We start from the raw sequence: 17,867 nt of genomic DNA, 5'->3' as shown, positions 1-17,867 counted from the left end.
CATCTGAATCAGGAAAAAAAAATTTAGTTGCTTTCTTAAAACAGATGAAAGAAACTTTTAAAAAATTACAAAGAAATTAATACAGGACCACAGTTAACATGTTTTTCTCTCTTTATAAAAAAGGGATCAATTTTTGCTGCTTTTAACCTGCTTCTTGTTTCAATTAACATCTCCTGGAAAGTCTGTTACTGAAGAATTTCTATAAAAATTGACACATGTGTTCTATTTATTAGAAAGCCTAGGCTGTAACGGAAATAGAAGTTGGAGACAGTAAAACCAAACTATTTAGAATTTGTATTCTGGTGCTTTGCATATAACAAGCACCGAAACATGTTGGTTGAATGCTAAAATTTCTGAACTAAGTAAAAGAAAACCCTTAAATTTATGAAATAGTTTATCTGTAACTTCAGGAACAAATCTAAATCTATCCTAGGATACAAGATACACTATTATTAAAGCATTACAAAAATATGGGATTTTTGTTCTATAGGTATATTGCAACATCCAGATGGCACAGTTTTGAAACAGTTACAGCCACCCCCAAGGGGTCCAAGAGAGCTAGAATTCTATAATATGGTAAGTGAGGTAAGATTTGTTTTCTTACATTTACAGTGTTTTTCAGTTTTCTAGTGGTAACTCAGAAATACATTTGATGTATAATGAATGTATGTGACTGAAACAAAAGCTTTATGAAATACAGTGCTTATTTTTACTGATGTAACCTAGTATTTTATTTTCTGTTCTGATCCACTAAATTCATTTTAATTAATGGGCTGTGACCTACATTTTGAAAAACACCTAACTGAAACACTATTTGTATTTTGCAGAAATGCTGAGTTTAAATAAGTGTTTTTACTACAGGATTTCTTCGAGCGTAGTGCTGAGGTGCATTGTGACTCTCCAAAGCAGGGGGGAAAGGGTCAGACTTAACATCTAATTAACCATATGACTAGGAACATTTTTCATTATGTTCACAGTGTTTTGTAACCAACACCTCTATCTAGTTACAATCATTTTTATCTCCCCAAAAGAAAACCCTGCAACCCTATGGCATGATCCCTGGCAGCCACCAACCTGCTCATTTTAATGCTTTTGGTTTCCTTTTGATTTTAGGTCCCTGTGAATTTCTTTTTTTTTCCTTGGGAGCTCAGCTATGCACTTAAAAAAATATATATTTGTTGTGTTTTATCCTGCATTTCTAGGTAGAAAGGTTTTTAAGTTATCTTTTCTGGCATGTTTAGTAAATGCCAGTTCTACTTTTAAAAAATACTTAAAAAGAAGAGAAAGTTTACCTCTCTGCTCTTCTAGTTCTTTTATCTTTTTCACTTAAAAGTGTATCATGAACTATTTTAGGTCAGTACGTAGAGATATATCCTTGGTTCCTCCATCTTGTTACATGAACTATGCCTATCATCTTGTCACTATGAACACTGCCCTCACTGTCACTGTGCCAGGTACACCCTGCTCTTAATTCCCGTGGCCTGGAAGTGACTATCACTTCTGCTCACATTTCAACAGGGAAGGCTGCGAAATACAATGTATCTCATGTATATTTGGTGAGTGTCTGCCACACTTGAGTGTATTCTGTAGAATTGCGTTGTACTTAATATGGCTTCACATATATAATAAGAATTCTAATACTAAGATTTCATAAGCAGTTTATACCAGTGAACTTTAATGGTTTCGGATAACTAGGTAGACCATATTTGAAAAAGTTAATTAAATGAAATGTCTTACAAGTTGTTTTTAAAATATTTTCTTTCTCTCTTCTTTGAGGAAAATAAGTAAGAATCTTAGTTCCAGGATATCTGAACATTTCTAGTATTTTCTAGAATTATTACTGGTTATAAATGAAGGAATTAAATGGGCAATAATTAGACTGAAAATGAACTAAAGGATAATTTTTTTTAAAAAAAGGTAAATCACAACTCCCTTACAGATTTAAAATAAGCATGTGTTAAAGATTTTGTTAAACTCATTTAATGAGGGAACCAGGCAGATGTTAAATCTGGTTCAAAAGAGAAGTGGCAGAAGCACAAATTTAAATGGAATGAAATGAAACAAATAAATGAAACACATGGACACTAAACTCCCCCCTTCCATGGGGGTGGAGGGAAATCAGTTGAATCTTCTCTGGCCAGAACCTATTGGCATGTATATGGACAAGATTTCTTTTGTATTTGCTAAAAGTTATCTATTGCTCACTTAGTTGTAAAATAGTTCAAGGACAGTGAAAGACTAGACTAGATAATCAAGAAGAACATGCTGTAAACAGCACATAGTTTTTCATTGGAGGCACACAGTACCCTTTTTTTTTACTTATTCCAAATTTACTTCCAGTTAAAGCTCTTACCAGATAAATTATGATTCAACGGTATTGTTTTATTTGAGAAATATGTAGGGCAATTATAAAGCATTATAAGAAACTAACATGCAAGTGTTATATTTCTCTGTTTTAGGTTTATGCTGCTGATTGTACTGATGGTGTTCTTACAGAGCTACGAAAGTATTTGCCAAAATATTATGGCATCTGGTCACCTCCCACTGCACCAAATGGTAATCTTTTCCCCAAAATCCATCTTTTATTCTTAGTTCAGGAGAGTGACTTTTTAAAAGGCTTTATATAAAAGTGAGCCTAGTATTACAAAAACAGCATATATGTGTATTTCTTTCCTAATCTTTCTCTACTTCATTAAAGAAAACTTATTAATACACTTGTTTTTCATTACCAGTTTCTTAAATGGTATATACAAATGAATGACCAATCTGTTACAATTGAATGAAAATATTTATACTGGTACTTAATACTGTATTGATGTACAGGTGTTCTCTTTTCATAATTTACTGGGCTATTTATTTATTTGAATTTTGCGTAGGAAAAAACATCAGGAAGTATATTTTCTTTGCATAACTTTCTCCCTGTCTCCTATTCCACTCCTTCTTCCCCCATCTTTGGGCTTTAAATTGAAGTGTTTTTAAAAACACCAGTAAGTTTACAGGAGAAACTGATCTGTGTTAAGGGCATAGCATTTCTCCTTCATAATATTAGTTAATACTTGAAGCAGTATTTACCACTTCCAGGGACTTTGACTGAGTAGACAGAATTTAATTGAACAAACAGCTTGTGTAACGATTGAAGAAGGTTCATGAATAGGGTAGGAGTTTGAAGCTTGACTGGGTTTAAGAATAACCCATAGGGTTGTTAAAATGCACATTAATAGGCTCAACTCCCAGACATTTTGATTATACAGATTTAAGTTGGAGTTCAGTGGTATGCTTCTTAAATAAAACTACAAACTTTTGGTGTAGATAGTGCTTGAATCACATTTTGAGAACAGGAAAGCAGGAGGCTTGATTTTCAGCTTGTTCTTTTCCTTAGTTCTTGATCTTCCTTTGACTCATTGACTGTGAGTCAAGTTTCATTAATAGGGGCTCATGTTATCTCCCTGTGAGTATCCTCAGGTAATACTAAATCAGTGGTTCCCTTGGGTGTTTAGGTTTCTCCTATACTTCAATTGCATGGAAAAAAAATAATGAGTGGAGACTCTTTTCTCTCCCTCTCCCTTTCCTTGTCTCCTCTCTCCTCTCCTCTTCCTTTTCTTCCCCCCTTCATCTCTGCTGCTTCCTTCCTTTCTTGTTTTTTAGTTCCGTGTGTGTGTGCTTGATTCACATCAACATGTTGCTTAAATTATTTCACAAATCATTACGATCACTTTTGATTTGTACATATTTCCATTGTGTAATTTAAGATAGCTAGGTTCCAATTAACTGCTACTGATTGCTGTTTAATTTAGAGCAGATCATTATGTCTCAATAAAATGACATTGAAAGATTAACAAAAGTTGCTGAGGATGGTGTTAGATATTAGATATCTAGATAATTAAATGCTCAGTTTTAAAAGACTTTAGAAAGGGTAGACTAACTGAACAAACACCATCATTATTTTGAAAAGTAGAGTATATACAAAAATTTGGATAAGAGAAGAAATAATTAAAAGTAACATTTTATAGTTTGGATTACTAGCACATGATTTAAGAATCAAGGATTTGCTAGCAATGAAGAACCTTTTTGGTCTTCTATACTAAATAACATTAAGGGACATCTATGCTAATATAGAAAGCAATAACTTTGAAATCAAAAGTGTTAGCTTCTACCTTTGTTATTTTCAAATTTTGTGAACATGCCTAACTCATTAACCTTTTGAGTTCTACTTTTTCTTCTATAAATTGAAAATAATACCGCCACAGAGTTGTGAAGACGCAGGTTATGTGAGAATGCTTTGCAAATTCTAATACTCTTATTTGAATATAACTGTAAATATTGGTGCTACCGAGATGAGAAGACAAGGTGAGGAAAATAAGAGGAGAAAATGGAAATAGAAGGGGGAAAAAAAGACTGGGAATAAAAAACATATACGTGTGTAGAGTGGTTCAGTAATACCTAGAGTTGCCTCAGAGGATTTCCTATTCTTTTCCTGTTTTGTTAGCTCTGGAAGAAGTTGGACAAAAGTGTTGCACCATGCAGATTGTTTAGCTTTGATTTTGCTAGAGAGTTCATGCAGTCATCTTTCTGTTTTTATCCTTTTGATTATAAGTGATACAAATATAGGATGGGAAACTTTTATTCATGTTTATTCCACAAGATCATAAAAACAAATACAGTTGACCCTTGAACAACTGGGGATTAAGGGTGCTGACCATCCCCCCTGCTCCCACACAGTCAAAATTCTGTGTATAGCATTTGACTGTCCAAGAACTTTACTAATAGTCTTCAATTAACCAGAACCTGACTGATAACATGAACAGTAGATTAACACATATTTTGTATGTTATATGTATTATATACTGTATTCTTACAATAAAGTAAACTAGAGAAAAGAAAATGTTATTAAGAAAATCATAAGGAACAGGAAATATATTTATAGTGTTTATTGAAAAAAATCCACATATAGGTGGACTGACCCAGACAGTTCAAACCCCTGTTGTTCAAAGCTCAACTATACTCAAATTTTAGAATACTGTGGTATGTATTACTGTCTTTTACATAGTATTAAATTAATGATTATTTACTGTTTTTTTTTCCCTTTTTATTTGGGCATTTTATGTGCTCATGGTAGTTTCATAAAACTTGATAGAGTTCTTATTATCAAAAGTAGTAAAATGTAAAAGGTCTACCTACCAATTTGCTGAGCAAATTATTGTAACTTGAGAGACAAAAGAATGTACTGATTAACACTTTTTTTAAAATTTTTATCACAGTTTTACTGAAATATAATTCATACACCACAAAGCTCACTCATTTAAATTGTATAATTCAGTAGTTTTTAGTATATTTATAGTTGTACAATTATCACTACTGCTAATTTTAGAACATGACCAATGGAATTTTTTTTTTTAAGACAAATCAATTGTTGGCAATTATCTTTGAAGATTTTGGCCTAGTTATATATATTAAATCTCATTTGTACCTGTGTATAAACTCAGATTCCTAGCACATGTACCATCAAAAGACTTTTGTTGATAGTTATTTGGAGGAATAGAAAAGTATATGTTCACAAAAGAACAAGACAAACAAATGAGAAACAGAAACTCATAGACACAGACAATAGTTTAGTGGTTACCAGAGGGTAAGGGGGGTCGGGGGTGGGAGATGAGGGTAAGGGGGATCAAATATATGGTGATGGAAGGAGAACTGACTCTGGGTGGTGAACACACAATGGGATTTATAGATGATGTAATACAGAATTGTACACCTGAAATCTATGTAATGTTGCTAACAATTGTCACCCCAATAAATTAAAAAAAAATTAGTTACTGTATGATTATTATTCCCTTAAAAAAAGAAAAAAGAAAAGTATATGTTCAATTAGGTTTGAGCAAATTGAGAGTTCTCAAATATAATCTCCAGCCTAATTGATCAATAGGTTTCTGGGTCTAGTTACTAGTCACGTTTCAGGAAGCATGAACTGAAATAAACTGGCATACATGTTTAATCCCTCCCTCCCCTTTTACCCCAAGTTTGGAGGCTAAAAGCTCTCTACTTAAATTCTTTCTACTTTTGGTGTCTGTTGATCCCAGAAATGGCTGATGATTGATGTGGAAAGCAGCAGAGAGAAGCAAGGCCTTATGTTTTTCCATCTGGCTTCATAGCTCGGCAGGGGTTCCCCACCTGGCCTTTTCTTCTTTTTGGGAGGTTCAGAAATGAAGATAATAGCTAATGACAAGTAGACTTTCTAGATATGGTAGTGTTTCCCCCAAAATAAGACCTAGCCGGACAATCAGCTCATGGTAAGAAGAGCTTGATGAATTTGGAACACATGTTCTCATAATTTATACAAGCAATAATACTGATTAAGGAGATCTAAATAAGTCTTTCTTCTACTCCCTAAATACCCTCTCCCTTGTCTTTTCTTTAAAGAAACTAGTTATATTTACTGTTTACCATGTTTCCCCGAAAATAAGACCTAACTGGAAAATAAGCCCTAGCATGATTTTTCAGGATGACATGCCCTAAACGTAAGCCCTAATGAGTCTTTTGGAGCAAACCTTAGTATAAGACCCGGTCTTATTTCCAGGGAAATATGGCAGTTATTTGTAGGTCTTTATTTTTCCACAGTATTCAAATGTTTACATTTTTTTCTCCCAGCCTGGGAACTTTTCTGCCTCTCAGAGTGTCAGGACTATATTCCAGCAGTAGAAAATTTGCTGTAGGAGTTTTTTATGCTTAATATTATCATACAATATAAGTACTGTATTTAATTTATATTTAAGATAATTATATTTAATTATACATATTTAAATAGGAAATATGTTTAAAATAGATAAGCTTCCTTCATTTTTTTTATTACGTTTATTGGGATGACATTGGTTACTAGCAGTATGTAAGTTCCCAGTTTACAGCTCTGTAACACATCTTCTACATACTGTATTGTGTGCTTACCACTCAAAGTCTAGTCTCCCTCTATCACCATAAATTTGCCCTTTACCCTCTTCATCCTCCCCTCACCCCCTTCCCCTCTGGTAACCATCTTACTGTTGTCAGTGTTGATGAGTTTGTTTTGTTTGTTCGTTTGTTGCTTTCTGTTTTATATCCCACATATGAGTGAAATCATTTGGTTCTTGACTTATTTTGCTTAGCATGATACTCTAAACATCTGCCCATGTTGTCGCAAATGGCAGTATTTCATATTTTCTTATGGCTGAGTAGTATTCCATTGTATATATGTCATCCATCAAAGGACACTTAGGTTGTTTCTGTGTCTTGGCTATTGTGAATAATGCTGCAATGAACATAGGAACAAATGTTTTCAAATTTTTCGGGTAGATAGCCATAAGAGGGATTGCAGAGTCGTATGGTAGTTCTTTTCTTAATTTTTTGAGAAATCTCCATACTGTTTTCCAAAGAGGCTGTACCAATTTACATTCCCAGCAGCAGTGTATGAGAGGTTTCCTTTTTCTCTACAGCCTCTCCAACAGTTGTTATTTCTTGTCTTATTGGTAATAGCCATTTAAAGAGGTATGAGGTGGTATCTCATTGTGGTTTTGATTTGCATTTCCCTATTAGCTAGTGAAGTTGAACATTTTTTCATATATCTGTTTGCCATTTGTGTGTATTCTTGGGAAAAGTGTCTGTTCAAGTCCTCTGCCCATTTTTTAATTGTTTTTTGTTGTTGTTGTTGGATTGTATGAGTTCTTTATATATTTTGAATATTAGCCCTTTATCAGAGGTATTATTTGCAATATCTTCTCCTATTCAGTTGGCTGCTGTTTTGTTTTATTAATGGTTTCTTTTGCTATACAGAAGCTTTTTAGTTTGATATAGTTCCATTCATTTAATTTTGCTTTTACTTCCCTTGCCTTTGGGATCAAATTCTTAAAATCCTCTCTATGACCAAGGTCTGTAAGTTTAGTACCTATCTATGTTTTCTTCTATGTATTTTATTGTTTCACACCTTATATTTAGGGTGTTTTTTTAATCCATATCGAGTTGAAGAGTTGAATTTTATGTATGGGGCAAACAGCAGTCTAGTTTCATTCTTTTGCATGTGGCTTTCCAGTTTTCACAACAGAGGCTTTTGAAGAAACTTTCTTTTCTCCATTGTATGTTTTTGGCTCCTTTGTCAAAACTAGTTCCCCATATACATGTGGGTTTATTTCTGAGCTCTTAATTCTGTTCCATTGGTCTGTTTTTCTGCCAGTGCCATGCTGTTTTGATTATTGTAGATTTGTAGTATAATTTGAAGTCAGGGAGTGTGATACCTCTGGCTTTGTTCTTTTTTCTCAGGATTGTTTTGGCTATTCAGGGTCTTTTATGGTTCCATACAAATTTGATGATTTTTTTGTTCTATTTCTTTGAAAAATGACATTGGGATTTTGATGGGGATTGCATTAAATCTGTATATTGCTTTAGGTAATATGGCCATTTTAACTATGTTGATTCTTCTAATCCATCAACACTGAATATCTTTCCATTTCCTTGTGTCTTCAGTTTCTTTCAGTTCTCTTGTAGATTTCAGTGTGTAGATCCTTCATATCCTTTGTTTATTCCTAGGTCTTTTATTCTTTTTGTTGCAATTGCAAATGGAATTCTTTTTTATTTGTCTGATATTTCATTGTTAGTATATAGGAACACAATGTATTTTTGTATATTGGTTTTGTATCCTGCAACTTTACTGTATTTGTTTACTGTTTCTAATAGTTTTTTGGTAGTTTCTTTAGGATTTTCTATATAAAGAATCATGTTGTCTGCAAAAAGTGACAATTTTACTTCTTCATTCCCAGTTTGGAAGCCTTTTATTTCTTTCTCTTTCCTGATTGCTCTGGCTAGGACTTCTAGTACTATTTTGAATAACGGTGAGAGGAGATATCCTTGCCTTGTTCCTGATCTTAGAGGAAAAGCTTTCAGTTTTTTCACCATTGAGTATGTTAGCTGGGGGTTCGTTATATATGGCTTTTGTTATGTTGAGGTACTTCTATACCTATTTTATAAAGGTTTTTAATCATAAGTGCATGTTGTAGCTTGTGAAATGCTTTTTTTTTACATCTATTAATATGATCATGATTTTTATCCTCTACTTTGTTAGTGTGGCATATACTTTGTTACTGTGGTTATCACATGGATCAGTTTGCATATGTTGAACCATGCTTGCACTCCTGGAATGAACCCTACTTGATTGTGATCTTTTAATGTATTACCATGTTTGATTTGCTAGTATTTTGTTGGGATTTTTACCTCTATATTTGTCGCAGATATTGTCTCTAATTTTTTTTTTAAGTGCTTCCTTCATTCTTAATAATGCGTAATCTTACACTTGTGTAATCTTATACTATCATCAACAGTATAAAGTATGTAAATACTTTGAGCATGGTAACCATGGCATTGGTAAAGCCACTGCAAAATCTTACTTAATAGTCTGCTTATAACAGCATGAAGTGGTTTATTTTGCAATAACTGGTAGTTATTTTTACCTTAAAAAATTAAGGAATTATGGAAATTCTATATATACTTTCCATAAATTAACAGATAAGTAATAGATTTATCTCAGCCATACACTATTAAACTTAACTATATTTCTAGTCAGTGTAACCTTGTAATGAACTGCGTTTATGAAAAGTAGATGTCCTTTTATTTATTATACAAATAACCAAGACTAAACCTTGCAGAATATTAGATCTGAGGTTCACAAATGCTAGTCCTTGGCTCGCTGACAGACTGGTTTCATCAGAATCTGTTGTCCTAGAGCTTTCCAGAATTTAGAAGAGTAAATCTAGTTATTATGCTAGCTATCTTTATGATTTATGTACATACAAATACACATGCGTATATATGTAAAAATCAGCTCTCTTCATTTTTTTAATATTCAAAATTCTATCTTATAAGTTACATGATAGCAAATAATCATAATTAATTTCCAAGATATTTTCCATATATCATATTAATGCAGTTTAATTTATTTCTGTGACCTTGGTCAGAATGAACTTAATAACAGGGAAGCCGCGCTTACAAAGCAATACCACACACTGGGTAACAAGGGACGATTTTTCAGCTAGGCCTCTCTGGGTATATGTTGAAGAAGCATTTTTAAATTTGTAGGTAAAAAGGAAATAAGTTCTAAAACTCATCCAAAAAGCCTGACAGACTAAGATAGATCTTCTATCTGGAGTAGTTTAAATGCCTTTGATCATTTAAGTTGCTGAATCTCAAGACTGTCCTGCTTTAAGCTCTGTTCTAGTGAAATAATTTGTTAAAAGCATTTTTCCGAGAGTTAATATTCAGATTTATTTCTAGTGATGTTGACCTGTAGAAAAATCAGTAAAGCTCTCGAGGCTCAGATCATGTCCCATTTTTCTATTTACCTGTTTTATTTAAAGTACTTGTGGCAAGCTGCTAGATATATAACATCGTACTCATTCTTAAAACCTTTGCAACTCTAAAGCAGGTTTTGGTGTTTATAACTTAGAGGCAATGATAGAAATGAAAATCTCAGATTTTTACTTTTCACTTAAAAAAAAATTGAGGCCAGAGAGCTAAAAGAAAACACTAAACCAACTCTCAGAAAGCCTTCACCTAAAAACTGTTAACTTAAGGCTAATAATAATTTAGCAGTTATTTGGTAATTCCAATTATATAAAAAATGAAAGTAAGGTAAAGAAAAACACATTTGGCTAGTCAGAATAGTCAAATGAAACTCGTAATACTCAGGCTTATCTACTGAAGGAATGACAGTTTATCATGGTATGAGGAAAGCCAAGCCCAAAGTCCACTGGTCAATAGGAATGAGAAGGGCAGGTATCATCCATTCAGCAAACATTTATTATATCCCTACTATTTATAGAGTTTGCATTTGCATTTTCCTCCTTCCCAAGAGGAAAAGGAAGAAATAGGGATTTTATATTCAGATTTGCTCTTCTCTACTGTAGCGTCTGTCATTTATATCTTATTATAGAAACGTTTATTGTTTGTTTTTAATCACTACCAAATTGGCAAGTAGAAAACAATAACCCTGCAGTGGGATATAGATGCTGTGATAGTCAGCTAGGTTCACTCACTGTCTTTATACTCCCACGCACAGCCTCACCTCGGTAATACTTTTAGGGTCTCTTGATTTATGGAAATTAATGATGATAAATTTGTGAATGCCAGTGATGTAGTGTATTAGGATGTAATTAGTCTTTCCTGATATTTGAAATGAAGGCCGTGTTACTGAAATTTTTACACAGCTATAGAGAAAGGATGAATGGTTTTCCTTCCCTTTTGCTCAAGTTAATTGGAGATGGGAGGAGAGAGTCTGAAGGGAAATGTCCTGTGCTGCAGTTTTTCCCATCTTCTCATCCCATCTGTGATTATCTTTTCAAGTGCAGAAGCTGGATGGGGGTGGGAGGGGCTCCATTTTCTTGATCAGGATATTTCCATTTGTCCCATTACCTTTCACTGTTAGCGGTTTCATGTCTGTATCCAGACTTTTTGTTTTCTCTTATCCTGTTCAAGATGTCTGAGATCCTTTTTAAAAAAATGTGAAGGGGTCCTTCTTGTATGCCAGTGTTGTTCTCTTAGGCTGCAGTTCTTTTTTGTCATACTTGGGCTTGACTTCCCCAAGTTCTGTACAGTCATAACCCTCTCCCCACCATATTCCTTTGACTATAGAATACAATCTATCTCTTTATTTCGTATCCTTAAATCTATTTCTTAAATCTAAGGGGCTTAAAGCTTTCTCAAGCCTTACCAGGGTTGTTCTCACTTTTGGTTTGGCACTGACTTCTTTCTTGCAATTTAATAACTGTACTAGTCTTGGTGTGACAAGGAAAAAGAAAAGACATTAGAGGATCAGTCTTTTTTCCCCTGGTAGTTTTTTAGTTAATTCATAGAAAACATACACCTTCTCTAACTTTATTACTTTGATATAAGCAGACATAATCTTAACTGTGTTTGAGGAAAAACGCTTCTTAGTATATTCATAACTTAAAATTATAGTACAGTCCAGCACTCTGGGAAAATTCTTTCACCGAGGAAAGGGGGGAAGAATTTCTTGCCTTACTTCCTTCCCTCAGTTCAGTTGGACCCTTACTTTCAAGCTAAAACTGTAAATAGTTCAGCTAGTGTGATAACTGGGGCTTTTATAAGTTTTTACTTGAATCTCCATTTATAATAGTTTTCTTTAGGAGATGTATGCAGGTTGCCAGAGTGATTTATAAATGAACTTAAGAGGAATGCTTGTGTTCTAAAAGGCAAGGTGTTTGTTTTTCCTTTGAGACTAGTAAGACTAGAATGTATATTTGGCAGTGACCATCATTTGAATTGATTTGCCTTTCTTAACCTTTACTTCTGTTATGTACTCTGGGAAGGATTTATTTATTACTAATTTTAAATGAAGAATAAGTTTTTTAAAAATTAAAATACTAAGAGATCTGCTGAGGCATAGATGACATAAACTGTATTAAAAGGGGAATGCATTCTGGAACAGTTTCTGAAGTAATCTCATTGCCTTTTTAATGTATGTCCTTGAAAACCTTTATCTACTTCATACCTTCTGCTTATGGTTGAATATTATTTAATCCACCTCCTACAAGAGATTCTTTGTGATATGTATATTTGTTATAATTCTTTTTCAGGTAGATTTATTATAATTGTTGATTCTGGATTTATTTTAACTTTTTTCTCAGTTTTAAGTTTTCCTCATTTTGTTTCCCCTGGAAGTTACTTGAGAGGTTATGTTTACCAATTACTAATTAGAGTATTTCTTTAATAACAGATTTGTACCTGAAACTGGAAGATGTGACCCATAAATTTAATAAGCCCTGTATAATGGATGTAAAGATAGGGCGAAAAAGCTATGATCCTTTTGCTTCAGCTGAGAAGATTCAGCAACAGGTCAGCAAGTACCCATTAATGGAAGAGATTGGGTTCTTGGTGCTTGGCATGAGGGTAAGAGTGATTATTAATTAGTATAATATGCACATTTCTCATTAGATGTTCTTCCCTTGAAAATTATAGATGTCATTATAATACTAATATATCAGAAAGTAATATTTTTTGGAATTAGGTTGTCTATAACTCCCCAACGTGGGCAGAGATTTTTATCTCTTTTGTTCACTGATATTTGGTCAGTGTCAAATGATTCTGACACATAGTATGTGATTAATAAATGAATGAATGGCTGAACCTCAAGATTCTTACTATGGTAATTTTGTTTTAAAGAAGCTTTAAGTGTAGGTGTAAAATAAATGTGATAAGTAAATATTTTATTATTTATGATTTTCCCATGAGTAAAGTGCTACGTTTATATATTCAGTAATTTTTTCTATATTTTTAAAATAGAAAGAGAAGCTAAAATTAGGCCAATGTTGCAGACTGTAATTTAAAACAGTTTTTTCATTTCCTTATGGTTCTGTGGGTTGGCAATTTGAGCTGGGCTTAGGTAGATAATACTGCGGATCTCTCCTAGGGTCCCTTATGTGGCTGCACTCATCTGATGGCTCGACTGGGGCTAGATGGTCTAAAATTACCTCACTGTTATGTCTGGGAGTTTGTACTAACTTTTGGATGGGCCTTTTTCCATGTGGTCTTTCATCCTCCAGGAGGCTAGCTGGAGCTTCGTCATGTACCACATTCCAAGAAGGCAAGAATGGGAGCCACAAGGGCTCTTGAAATCTAGGTTAGGAAGTGTTGTTACTTCTCTGGAATTCTATAGGTCAGAGTATACACACAGGGTCAGCCCATATTATGGATAGGGAGGAGAAATAGATTCCACTTCTCATGGTGGAAATTGGGAAATCACAATACAAAGGGCAGTGTGTTCATGGATGAGAAGGATCGTTGAGGCCATCTTTGTAAACAATGGGTCACAGTCAAGTAATATGGAGTAAAATTCTCTAAACAAATGGTATGTCTTCTAGACGTGAAGGTAAAATTTATAGATGTGATAAATGATTGTGTACCTATATAAGCATAATGGATAGTTTTAAAATTCATCATATAAGATATATGGATCTTCCTTTTGAGTTTTAAACAAGGGAATTAATAGTAAGTATTATAGTTGAATTGTTAATGTGATGGTTATAACAGCACAGTTGAATTTGATACTCTGATTTTAATAAGACCAAAGAAATTGTTGATACAATTATTTCATTTAGAAAACTATAATTAAATGTGAGTATACAGTAAAACGAAAAAGGGTAATGGAATAATGTTAAAACAAATAAGAAATAAACATCCCACAGGAATCTAACTGAGCAACTGTTTAAACCTTCACTGTTTTCAAATTTCACCCTCCCCCTTTCCTTCTCACTTATAGCAGGGACATTGCCTTCTTTCAGAAAAAATGAAGCTATCAGACAGGATTTCTTTTAATTTCCTGCTAATGGATGTACACACCTAACCTGCAGGTGCTTTCATTCCTTCTTTATTCCTTCCTGTGACATTGAAGAATTTTCCATCCTCTGTGTAAGGAAATGCCCTTTGGATCTCATTCCTTCCCACCTCTTCAGGAACCTAATACTATTGATGCTCTCTTGTCTTATATCTTCAACTTATCTCTCTTCTCTTTACTGACTCTTTCCCTTTTGTTTTATATATGTTCAAATCACTCTCAATTTAAAAAAAAACCGAAACATCAAAACCCACCTTTACCTTGCTCTGCTCTCCAGCGGTGGGTTTAACTTGCCTCCCCTTCGCAACCACACTAGTTATTCCCATTGTCGTCCTTCCCACTCAGTAGTTTTCAACCTTCAGTCTGGCTTTTGCTCCATCATGCTACAAATTGGCTCCTCACCAAAGTCCCAAATGACATCTCCATGTCACTAAATCCAGATGGCATTTTTCATTACTCACCTCACTTCACTTTAAAAAGCAGCCTTCAAGGCTGACTGGGTCTTCTTTGAAACATTCCTCTTTGTGTCCATGACACTACACCCTCTTCTGTTTTTCCCCAAAGTCCACTTTGGAGTTTTCTTTGCCGGCTCTTTTCTTTTTTCTGTTTATTCTTTAAATGTTGAGACATTCTGTTCTGTTCCATGTTACTGCCTCCCTCTCTTTTCTGTTTTTGTTTTTTTTCTATGCAATGTCCTTTTTTGTTATTGGTTCATTTTCACTCACACTGATAACTCCCAAATGCATATCTTCAGCCTCTTCTTTTTCTTTGATCTCTTAATCTGTGAAGCCAACAGCCTACTAGACATTTTACTTGGATAACTTAAAAACATCTAGAACTAATACATAAAAAAATGATATACTCATCTCTCTCGCAGACAAACAACCACAACCATAGCAATAAATCTTTGTTATTTCTTATCTTAATAAATGGCACCACCATGCATTCAGTTTTACAAACTAGAAACTGTGTAGTCACCATTACCTCTCAGAGTTATGCATCAATCCTGGTGATCTCAATAGCTAAACATCTCTTGAGTCCCATTATCACCATTATCCTACTCCAGTCTGTTCTTTTAACTGATCTCTCAAGTTCAGTTTTGCTCTCTTCCAGTCTATTCTCCAAACATTGCAGAATGTATGTATTTAATCATAATATTCCCTTAAAACTCTTCAGTGGCTTTCCATTGCTTTAGGGTGCATTCACAGGATAAGTAAATAAGGCATTGCAATTAGCTCTCCTGGGATGTGTCATATCCCCAGATAGATAGAGGTTCCTCTGTTTGATGTATTTTTAAAATAACTTTATTGAAATATAATTTACATACCTTTCAATTTATTCGTTTAAAGTATACAGTTTGTTGGTTTTAGTATATTCATAGAGTTGAGCAACAATTAGTACATTCAACTTTAGAACATTTTTATCCCTCCCCAAAGACATGCCATACCTAGTAGGATTTTTGAAACCCTGCCATTTGAGACAACACGGACAGACCTTTAGGGCATTATGCTAAGTGTAATAAACCAAAGAAAGAAAGACAAATACTGTATGGTATCACTTATATGTGGAATTTAAAAAAAAGCTGATTTCATTGAAAGAAAATAGAATGGTGGTTTACAGGGGTTTGGGGAAGGAAAAACAGGGAGATGTAGGTCAGAGTACAAACTTTCAGTTATAAGATGAATAAGTTCTGAGGATCTAATGTACAACAGCATAGTGACTATAGTTAATAATATGGTATTGCATACTTGAAAATGGCTGAGAGTAGATCTTAAGCTTTCTCACCACACACACACAAAACTAGTCAACTGTGTGAGGTGATGGATGTGTTAATTATCTTGATCTTGGTAAGCTTTCCACAGTGTATATGTATACCAAATAATCACATTGTACACTTTAAATACCAGGGCTGCCAAAAAAATCTGTACACATGACTTGTATTCATGTTTTGTTATCGGTATATATTGAGTATTACAATTTTAATAGTTTTTTTTTTTTTTCTTAAAATGTGTATGCAGTTTTTTTTTGCACCCTCTCTATGTACAATTATATTTGTCATTTATTCCTCAGTTAATTTTGAAAAAATATAAATGAAATATGTTTCAGTATCTGGTAGGACGGCAAGGTTAGTAGACTCTCCTGAATTTAGTTGTTAGTAGTTAGTAGTCTCTCCTTCGATTTTCCTAGCTATTTTTGCTTTTCTATATGAACTTTAGAATTCGCATATAAGGTTACAACAATTGTTGATGTTTTATTATAATCTCATTTTAGTTGTGGTCAACTTAAATAGAGTTGGTATCTTTTATGTTGAATTTTCCTCTCTGAGAACATGAATATGTGTGTGTATGTCTTAGGAATGTGTTAAAGATGTCTTTATATAGATCTTAACCTTTATTTAGTTTATTTTGGTGTTTTATTTCCTTTTTGTTGCATTTGTAAATGGGGTCTTCTATTACTGGTTTCTAACCAGTTATTTGTATATATCAAAGCTTATTTTCTGTTTACTAATTTGTATTCAGTCACCATTTCAAGTTTTTGTTTGTATTAGTTTTTCAGTTGATTTTCCAGTCTACAAAGAGTAATTATCTACAAAGAGTATTATTTTTATCTCCTTCTTTCCAAATTATTATACCTCCGATTTTTTTTCCTTTTGTACATTTGCATTTGCTAGAAACTACAAAATATTAGATAGCGATGATAAAGGACATTGTGGTAGAATACTTTTTGTGGAAGCTTCTTGTATTTTATGACAGATGCTTTCTTATTTCTACTTTAAACTTGAGGCTACCTTTTAGTAGCTTTACATCAATTTTTCGTATTGGAAATACTCATCTATCCTTTTAAAGAGCTTTCGCCAATGGTAGATATAATTTTATTAAATGCCTTTTAACATCCATTGATAAGACAGTATGATTTTTTTCTTCTTAAATCCATTAGAATGAATCATATGAATAGACTTTCCCATCTTTAACCATCTTTTCATTGCTTGGATAAATCCTTACATGGTCAAGGAGTATTCATTTTTAACATTTAGTGCTTTTCCTGACAGGTTTATCATGTTCATTCTGATAGCTATGAGACACAAAATCAGCACTATGGAAGAAGCTTAACAAAAGAAACTCTAAAGGATGGTAAGGATAATAAAACCTTTTATTACTGCACAGTTATCAAAGTAATTCTAAAGTGATTTCAATTTTAATTCACTTTTGGTATAATTCAATTCACAATAATAAACAAAAAAAAAACATAAACCTTAGAGTCACAGAATTGGATTACTCATAATCCCCGGTTCATGATATACCAAAACCATGGGTCCATGAACAGTCTTATATTTTTACTCATTTATTATTTATTAATATACTTTTAAAAAATGAACATTTCTGAACCAACCATCTAGTCCAAGTACTGGAACTACAGATTATCTTTAAGATCATAGTATATTAAAACTGCTTGTAAAAGTAAAAGACTTTTACTTTAAGTAAAAGACTTTAAAATGTGTCTT

At 33.4% G+C, this 17,867-nt stretch overlaps 1 protein-coding gene across 4 annotated transcripts in view; it reads left to right on the top strand.

Annotated features, from left to right (window-relative positions):
- IPMK (inositol polyphosphate multikinase) overlaps positions 1-17,867 on the top strand; it is a 37,387-nt gene that overhangs the window by 13,111 nt on the left and 6,409 nt on the right. The window contains exons 2-5 of one of the 4 annotated variants that reach the window (XM_019731842.2): positions 491-585; positions 2,460-2,556; positions 12,749-12,867; positions 17,415-17,496. In XM_019731842.2, coding sequence (XP_019587401.2) covers positions 491-585; positions 2,460-2,556; positions 12,749-12,867; positions 17,415-17,496 — 393 coding nt within the window. Of the gene's footprint in view, positions 1-490; positions 586-2,459; positions 2,557-12,748; positions 12,922-17,414; positions 17,497-17,867 lie in introns of all 4 variants that reach the window. The other 3 variants (XM_019731840.2, XM_074339440.1, XM_019731841.2) reach the window with 3 other exon arrangements.

The sequence above is a fragment of the Rhinolophus sinicus genome, linkage group LG07 (assembly GCF_036562045.2).
Source record: "Rhinolophus sinicus isolate RSC01 linkage group LG07, ASM3656204v1, whole genome shotgun sequence".
NCBI lineage: Eukaryota > Metazoa > Chordata > Mammalia > Chiroptera > Rhinolophidae > Rhinolophus > Rhinolophus sinicus.
Note: the sequence above shows the minus strand (reverse complement) of the source record. Positions and strands in the feature narration are given on the sequence as shown.